This window comes from Anomalospiza imberbis, chromosome 16 (assembly GCF_031753505.1).
Source record: "Anomalospiza imberbis isolate Cuckoo-Finch-1a 21T00152 chromosome 16, ASM3175350v1, whole genome shotgun sequence".
Lineage (NCBI taxonomy): Eukaryota > Metazoa > Chordata > Aves > Passeriformes > Viduidae > Anomalospiza > Anomalospiza imberbis.
This window is the reverse complement of record NC_089696.1, coordinates 9,347,547-9,356,307: the sequence shown is the minus strand read 5'-3', so window position 1 is coordinate 9,356,307 and position 8,761 is coordinate 9,347,547. Positions and strand designations below refer to the sequence as shown.

At 44.7% G+C, this 8,761-nt stretch overlaps 1 protein-coding gene across 4 annotated transcripts; it reads right to left on the bottom strand.

Moving 5' to 3' along the window:
* Positions 1-536: 536 nt before the first annotated feature.
* On the bottom strand, positions 537-5,907 carry LDAF1 (lipid droplet assembly factor 1). Of its 4 annotated transcripts, none has more exons than XM_068206918.1 (5): positions 5,889-5,907; positions 4,120-4,254; positions 3,059-3,227; positions 2,525-2,663; positions 537-1,368 (listed from the first exon to the last, which is right to left on the bottom strand). In XM_068206918.1, exons 2-5 carry the CDS (start codon positions 4,189-4,191, stop codon positions 1,278-1,280), a joined length of 471 nt encoding a protein of 156 aa, XP_068063019.1. In that variant the 5' UTR covers positions 4,192-4,254; positions 5,889-5,907; the 3' UTR covers positions 537-1,277. The 4 variants fall into 4 exon arrangements, with proteins under 4 accessions (XP_068063019.1, XP_068063018.1, XP_068063017.1 ...); XM_068206917.1 differs by lacking the exon at positions 5,889-5,907 and adding an exon at positions 5,508-5,827; XM_068206916.1 differs by lacking the exon at positions 5,889-5,907 and adding an exon at positions 5,239-5,353.
* Positions 5,908-8,761: the final 2,854 nt, after the last annotated feature.

Sequence of the window (8,761 nt, the reverse complement as noted above, 5' to 3'; positions counted from 1 at the left end):
GCTGTGCTACAAAGATTTGGAGTGTTGTAACTTCAGGCAGGTGTAAGGGCTTTATTGCTCTGTCTTTGGAGGTGCCTCCTGAAAAGCTCTTGCAGGCAGCCTTGCCTGAGGGCAGTCTGGGTATGTGGCTTTGTACTGTCTGCTGAATTAATGTGCCATTAAAAGAAAGGGCTCCTGGAAATCTTCTGGGGATTATTTCACTCTATAGCTGAAGTGTGGGGCCAGCTTAGCCTAGGGGCTGAAACTATTACCACCACTACTGTGTGAAGCACATAACAGCTCAGGTAGGCTCTGTGACCATGGTGTAGCCAAGTAGCAGTTTGGTTTATGCAAAACTAAATAAAACTAACTTAGACATCTGTGTTTATTCCTCCTTCTCATGCCTATAAAGGAATCTGCAGTTTGTGGCTTAGCAATGTTGGCCATATAAAATACTTTTTTCAAGGAGAAAATCTCAGCTCCAATTGTAGCCTTCTTAAAACAATATGTGAAAAATTTGTTTTTACTGTAGAATAAAACAGACTAACAAGACAATCTGGTTAAACAAACAGCACTTTATTAAACTAATATAGTTAGATACTTTCTTAATGCTTAAAAATATAATAACATTTGCAAAAATGAAAAAAGTTTAAATAACATACAAAGCTACAATTGAGAAGCAAACCAGGCAATTTAAATAATATCTAAAGAAGACCTAAGCATACCCCTGATATGATGAGGCAAGGAAATCCCTTTGGAATAACACAACATCTAAAGGGAGAAAAAAAGCTTAGACCACGACATATGCCAAACCCACTTTTCCCTTTATAATGAACATAAAGCATTGGCCTGGTGTACTCATACTATTTTAACAAAGGTTGTTAAGGCTTACAAATATTTTTCCACATTCAAAATGTTTCTACTGTTCTGAACTGTGATGCTTCTGTATCGAAATGACTGCTGCTATGTACTAAAGAGTATGTTCAGAACTCCAGTATCTGAGAAGTATCTCCCTCCCCTTTTCTGTCCACCTACTTGCCATTGACTTAACACTATTCAGTGTTACTGTATCCCTATACCAAATTCTATGGAACATTCCATCATGCACATACTCTTACCACTACACGGCTGCTTCTTGGTTATTCTTAAAATCCCTTTTACAGTGCCAGTGTAAGATGTATATTGATTTTCCTCAGTTTCCAGGAGTACACAATGACTGAATGCTTAATGAGTAAACAATTACGTAGCAAATGCTGGGATTGTACAGCTAAGTGCTTATGAAGTGGGAAGGAACCTACTTATTCACTCTTTCCAGTATTGGCAGAAAGATCCAAGCCAGGCTGCTTCTGTGGTAAACTTCCATTAACATCTTGCTTCCTCATCTGACCCCTGTGTACATGAGAAAAGAATGGTTTAATTGGCTGTTCCTCCCTAAGAGTGTCTTTTAACTTTTTGCTCAAAAAAGCTGAGCAATGTGAGCTGTCCCAGACAGGTTTATATCTGCTGCTGGTCTACCTAAACTTCTATCAAAAGACAGAGGAACATGAAAATAGACGGTATTATCTGTTTTAACATCAAATTGTACCTCAACAGGGCTGGTGTGCAGGATGGATTGTGCATGTGGATATGCTATGGAAAATACAAGGCTTCTGGAACTGGTGGGCAGTGTTGTGGATGTGGCAGCATGCCCTGGAACTGGGCCTTTCACCATGCTTTTGTCACCCTCCTGCCATCTCGGGCAGCTTTGTGTGTCCTCAAGAGCTGTGCAAACATGGCTGTGCTGAAGGAGCTAACTGACAAAGCCTACAAGAGAGCATCTGTGCTTTTTCTTCTTGCTCTTCCCGATGGCACAGTGATTACTGTGGTTCTTTTCCTGGCAGGTATTTCAGGGGGCCACAGGTGGCACTCCAGCACAGCCTGCTGCTGCCTCCTGCTCTCTGCTGCCTGGCTGAGGCAATGCTGACTGAAACAGGCCTGCAAGCCCAAAGTCCTGAGAGGCACAACTGGCAACTTACACAGTGCAGTATCCTACAAAACCTGTTATTTTTATTTTGACCACACTGTCCTCTGCCTACCTCTTGTCCATTGTAGCTCAAATCTACAATGAATTTTGTTCCCTTACTCTATAAATGCAGGTAAGCAGAGATAGCTGGGTCATCATGCAGGAAAAACTGGAAGGTTCATCTACACAGAATTCAACTTGGCAGCAGGCTTTAATGATGTTTAAAGCAACGCATTAGAATAAGATAAAGGTGTATTTTACTGCCTAGTGTCATGTTGTTTTAGCACATTCACATTTAAAAACCATTTATGCTTCCCTGTCTCAAAAAGGACAAAAAGGCATGAATTAATGCTCATTAGAATACCTACTGATGACCAAACAGATGTGTGCTGCATTTTAACCATGAGGGCAGCCCAAGATTCAAAGCATTCAAGAAGCATTGGTAAGCTAAGCAACACTGGCTCATCTAGAAAAAACATGGAACAATGAATGCAATAGCACAATTGCAGAGTTTGAAACTCTGATCAAGACCTCCATACTCACCTTGATGCACACCAGTAGTTGACCAGAGTTGACAGTGCAATGTAAGAAACACTCAGCACTCCAGAAACTCCCAAGGACAGGGCTCCCAGGCCACACAGCACACACAGCAGGGCTATGCCACCTATGGCTATGACAACACCTAATAAAACATCATTCTGTTACTTAAACAAGTCTATGTACAAATAGAAGAGCTGACATTCTACCACAACCCCAGTTTCAAACAATTTGGGAAAACCATCTTCTTCACTCATCTGGCATAGCCTCTGTAAAAGCTATGCATATTCAAGATAACTGGTTTAGGCATATCCTAATGGCTGAGATTAGAAAAGGAAAAGAGGATTTCCCCTGTATAAACTACACTTAATTAGATTACTATTCTTGTATTAAGAGTTTTACTACTGCTGAGACCTGAGGACTACACACAGAAATCCTCAATTGCTAGGACTCAGACTTCCAGAAGGAAAAATTAAAAAGGAAAGAGACAACACGCCTTAAAAGGGAATAGATAAGTACATCCATGCATGCATACAGTACCTTCCATGACTATCACACCAATACAGGCCATTACAGCTGTTGTAACAACAAAAACCAGGAAAAACCCAACAGGAATAGCTGACACTGCAATAAACATCAGGAGTGATAAGGCAACAAAAGGATGGTCATCTAAATATTGGCCAACGCGAGAATTCATAAAGGCAACAACCTGCAGATGAAAGAAAAATATTTCAGATTTTTTTTAATCTCTTGTCACAGATACCTTTCACAGATCACTGCTACTGTAGTGAACCACAGGTAGGATAGATCTTCTGTCAGCCTGCAGCTGGAATAGGGAGCATTTCTTGCCTCTTTGTTTCAAAAGCATGGGGCCTTGCTGCAAATTTAGGTAACTTCAGGGCAAATATAATTCTACCAACAACAGACATATTTTTCTTGGACTTCACAGTTCTATTCTGGCACAAATTATGAAAAAATACAAACCCACAATAAAGCAACCAATCTGAAAACAAGTAAAAAAAAATAATTCAGTCTAGCTGTAGCTTTCACTGGGGTCTTGGCAACCATTATTTTGAACTAGAGACCTCTATTTGTTAATTTTAAAAATCTGCAACATTTAAAAATGCTCAACTTTACTTTTATCCATGGCTTAGTAGTATCTGCAACCTGCTCATTTATTGAATCTAAGTACAGTGCAGGCTTGTCTGTATTAGAAAGTTGTTAAGAATTTAATAACATTACTGGTAAATAAAAAAATCTTTTTACAGAGGCAGTCATAGCTATACACTAGAATTTTACTGTAGCAGTTTTCCTTCCCTTAAGGAAACGCATTGTAGTTTTAGTTCTCTTTATAGCAGTGCAACCATTTCACTAAAATGCCACTCTACTATCTCAAAGGGTTATGCCAGTAAAACACAAAAATGCAGAACAGGCTTCCCTCTTTCCCACACACTGAAGGTGTGGGAGGACAGGCCTTCCCCCAGGCCTCACAGTGTTCACTTAAAAAACAGGGAGTGCATTTAAATAAATCAGGGTGTGATATACTGATAGTTACAAAAGGAATAGCTTCATAAACATGTAAAATTACAATCCAGACCCACATTTGCATTGCTGTGGATGGTCTGCATCATGGAGTGCCATTGCTTCTGCAGTTCCTGCATTTCTTTAGTCATGTTATTAATCCTCAGCCACGACTTCTTCTGAAGAGCCAGTTCTCACTCTGCCATCCAATTTCCCTTAAAATTAAGGTACAATTAGTAAGAGGCCCATACAAACAATTTTTGAAAACAAAATGTTTCCTTTGTATAAAGAGAGAATGCAGATTTCAGCTGAAGTGATACACAGGCTAAAACATTACTTTTACAAAAAGCACATCTAATGTAGAGAGCTTGTCCCTGCAAGCTCTTCTGAAACTCCCAAAGGCAAGCAGCAAGATACAGGTGACTCTCACCTTCTTCCTTTATAATACTAACCCCTTGCTTACCCGTCAGGGTATTCACTTACCAGTAAAAACATCACTTCTAACCACCTGCATGCAATTTGTTGCTATGTGTTCTGGAAACCAGTAACAAGCTAATGAGACTTATTTCTGTTGGTATCCTTGTACTCAGCATCGAGAGCATACCCCACACAGCTTCAAAACTCGGTGTATTAAGGCAAAATGCTTCCAGATGCTATGAACATATTGGATTGTGGCAGTTTCAAGGAAACCTCAGCTCGGTGATCTCCCTGAAAATTTCCAGCTGCTGTTGCAGGGGGGCCCTTACAAGGGGCAGGTTAGAGGATGCGTTTTCCTGTTTGCTACCCCGAGCAGCCAGGGCGCCAGTGTCCCTGCCGGTGGGGCACACAGGGGCCCGCCTGGCCGCTCGGCACCGTCACACGCAGCGGGCGAGCCCTGGCTGCCGGCAGCGCCAGGCAGGAGCTGCCCGCGGGGCGCGCCCGAGCCCGGGCGTTACCTGCGCACCGCCCGCGGCCTGCACCGCGCACCCAGGGCCGCGGCCAGGGCACCGCGATCACCCCCCTCCTCACCGCTGCAGCCACCCCCACGAACCAGCGCCCCGGGCGGACGGCGGGTCCCCGGCGTGTGTCCCCGGAGGTAAGGGGGACACGGCCCCGCGCCCGCAGCGCTGCCGGGCCGCGGCCCTCCCGCCGAGCCGGGCGGCGCCGGAGCCCGGGCTGGCGGAGCGGGGCGGCGCCCATCCCGGGAATGTCCCGCTCACCTGCGGCTGCCGCCCGCCGGGCCGCGGCCCCGCTCGGCCGCTCGCCCCCGGCTGCCGGGCCTGCGGGGCCGGGGCAGCGCCGCCGCCCTCCCGCCGCTGTCTCCTCCCCGCCGGGGCCGGGCAGGGCCCGCCTGTGGCGGCGCAGAGCGGCCGTGGGCGTGCAGCGCACAGACCGGGCTGCAAAGGCCGCTGGTGCTTGGCGGTGGCTGATGCCCCTCGGGAGTCCTGTCGTGCCCCCCTTGTTGTCCTGCCCTTCACCCCGGCCCTACCTCAGCCGCTCAGTACGGGCACCCTCATGAGTGTCCTAGAGGTTTATATTTTTTAGGACATGCAGCCTGGAGCTTTTTGGAACGGAGGGCGGAAGATGAGGGTATCTGCGGTCTCCGTGCCGCTGTGGAGGCGTGCAGAGGCTCGCTCGGCCGCGGCGCCAGCAGCGGCTCCGTGGGTGTCTGTAATGCCACCGGCCCCAGGCAGGCAGCGGAGGCAGCTCGCAGGGAGCTGGGAGTGTTCAGTCACGGCGTGAGGAGCGCTGAACAGCCGCTGTGGAACGCCTCACCTGGCTCCGCCACCTTCCCCCGTCCGGCGGCTGTTCCCACACGTCCCCAGCTCGTCCTGCTGCCTCCCGGTGTTTTGGTGCCCACGTGGCAAACCTGTTCGGGGAGATGTGCCATGTGAGGAGCAATTACGTTAAGAATTCAGCTGGGTTTTCAGCAAAAGCAGTGCGGCTACGGTGTCTCAGCATTTGGCTGGGACCGTTCTCGGCAGTGATGCTCGGTGAGGTGTGCCGCACGATGGTGTGGCCTGGCTGCTCTCCAGAGCCATCATGATGGTGTGAACAGGCAAGCGGGAGGCTTCAGTGAATTCCCAGCTTCTGCTACACTGATTTTTTCATGCCGCAAATTCAGGAATCAGTTAAATCAGGACTGAGTTAAATATTCATGTTTCTCGTGCCTGCTTTAATAATTTAATTGGTGCCACCAATGAGAGTATTGCAAAACTGAATGTTAATGGTTTCATTATTAATTTTTTAAAGACAGCAAAATAAATAGCATGTTTCATTTGAAGATTAATGCAAAAAGAGGTTTTATGAAGTATGGGGTTTAGACTTTTCAGACTGTTGGAGCTCTGTGTCTTTGAGGTGCTGATCTCGATGTTCTCTGCAGATACCAGGTTTTGTGTAGACAGAGGGAGTAGGATTTGCATATTAACACATATTTGGACTGCGGGGTCTAAAAGCCTAGCACAAGATACCTGCAAGAAGAGGATGATCAGGGCAAGTGTATTTTGCTTGAACTCTTAATGTGTTAATCTCTCATATTATTAAAGTGCATGGTGGATTGATTTTCCTGGTACGCTAGGGTATATAATAATAAATTTCTTGGTGTGTATACTTTTTAAAAAAAGTGAGCATAGGGAAAACTAGCTACCAGAATTGCAGTGTGACATAACTCAATGATAATGGCATTATAAAGTTTAATGGAGCTGAGTTTAAAGTATACTGGAGATTTTAAATTTCTGGCTGTTTTCAAGCATGCCATAGCTGCAGTTTTGAAGATAGTCTCATACTTCTTAGTAAATTATTTGCTTGCTATGCATAATTATCTCTTCTGCTAAAAATTCATATATAATCTTCCTCTATACAAAACAACTGGTTTTAATGTTTTTAAAGCAGCAGAGATAAGTTATTCAATTTAGAAGAGCATGCATATATAAGCATCCAAGTTGATGTGCACAGAGGAACAGTAGTTACTCTTAACTGCTGCTTAATTGAGCTTGTCTTCATGCCAGTGTCAGCTCCAATTAGCGGGAAAATACTCATGTTGCAAACCAGCACTGAAATATTTGAAGAGTTACAGCATACATTAGCCAAGCAATTACCAGCACCAGCAGTGCTGATCTTGTACCCTGCGCTGCTGGCCCATGTTTAAAGAACAATGGCCAACAACAATGTTCCACTTGTAGCTGGTATAAGGGCAAAACATAAGGAAAACTGTGCTGTTAACTCAGGGATATCAGCCATTCTCACAGCTCACAGAAAATTGGATGAAAAATAGCAAAGATTATGGGAAAAGGTTTAAAATTGAACTCTTGTTGTGTTGGCAGAACATGTACAAGGCCCTCTTGAGGGTAGCTTTTAAGAGACTATGCTAGATTTCATGTTGGATGGTTGTAATTCCCATTTGTGGAAGAATGTGATGGAAAACTCTTTCAGATGTAGTGATGACTGTGAGTGGGAGGCAAATGCATACTGGCTTAGAGGAATTGAGACTATCCCACCTGCTGTGTTCAGATCTTCAGGGAGTTAGATTCTGAATGGTGGAATAGTGGTAGAGGTGTTTGGATTCAAGATTTTGACTCTTGAATTTTTTTTGCAATTCTTCTTAAGAAAATTTGGGTTTATAGAGCCTTTACTGCTCTGGAAGCTCTGTGCAGTGCTTTCATGCAAAAGTAGAAGATCTCAGGTATCTCAGGACTACATTTTTTCATAACTTTCAGAGGTAAAAGGAGCCTTACAGTTCCTTATTGGTTCCTACCACAGAATCTCCCTGACCACAGCTTGGCACAACACTAAAAGGGGCTGTTTCCTCTCTGCTGGGGGAGGAGGGAATTCTGTCTCCAAGCACCAGCTATGCTGTAACTGGGGCAACCAAGCTGAGGACTGAAAGGCAGTGTCAGAGAAGTTCACCAAGCTGTGACAGGCAGAGGGACTGGTAACAAGGGCGCCTGCAGGTAGTACCTGCCCGTACCCTGCTCACCTGTGCATCCTGAGGATGTGTGAGGCATGCAGGGTGTCTCTCTCTTTCTCTTTTCCCATTCCTTCTGACATGCGCTTATTCTTGGCAATTAATGTGTGGTTCTGCTGTAAAACACAGCTGGGGGGCCCAGGATCCCTGGGCCATTAGAAGAGAAGAGGCAGCAGGGAGAAAACTGGTGTTGGAGGCAGTGGAAAGGGCAGGGTTTAAGAAAGTCTGGCTTGAAGGATATCTTGGGGGGAGTTAAAAAGTTTAAGGCAAAAAGTGAGCTTGAGAAGAATGGTGAAAAAAAGAGCATAGAGGTTTGGAGGAAGAGAGAGCTTATTGTTGTAAACAAGGAATGTGAGAGCTGATTTTTCTTCTGCCTGGCAACTGGGAGAGAAACTGATTGACACCTTGTGTAGTACCTGAATGAGCCTCTCTTTCTTTTCCAGTGCATGTAACAACAGGATGTTCACACTGAAGGGGAGGACCAAAAAATTCTAAGCAAACGGAAAAGCCAAAGCAAAATAAAGCAACACAGAGCTCGAGTATCCTGAAGGTAAGTTCCTTCTGCAGTGACTGTGAAAGATCAATAACTTTGTCAAAACTTCAGATGCAATTGGCCATTACTGGTAGTTAGTGGTTTGATACTGGAAGAACTCTTACTAAAGACACATGTTCTTGTTAAATATTCTTTGGACTTAATCCTTTATAATGTACTTTTTATTAAGGATTTTTTTTTTTTTTTTTAATATTAGATGTCTGAAAGGTTAGTTGTCATATAAGTC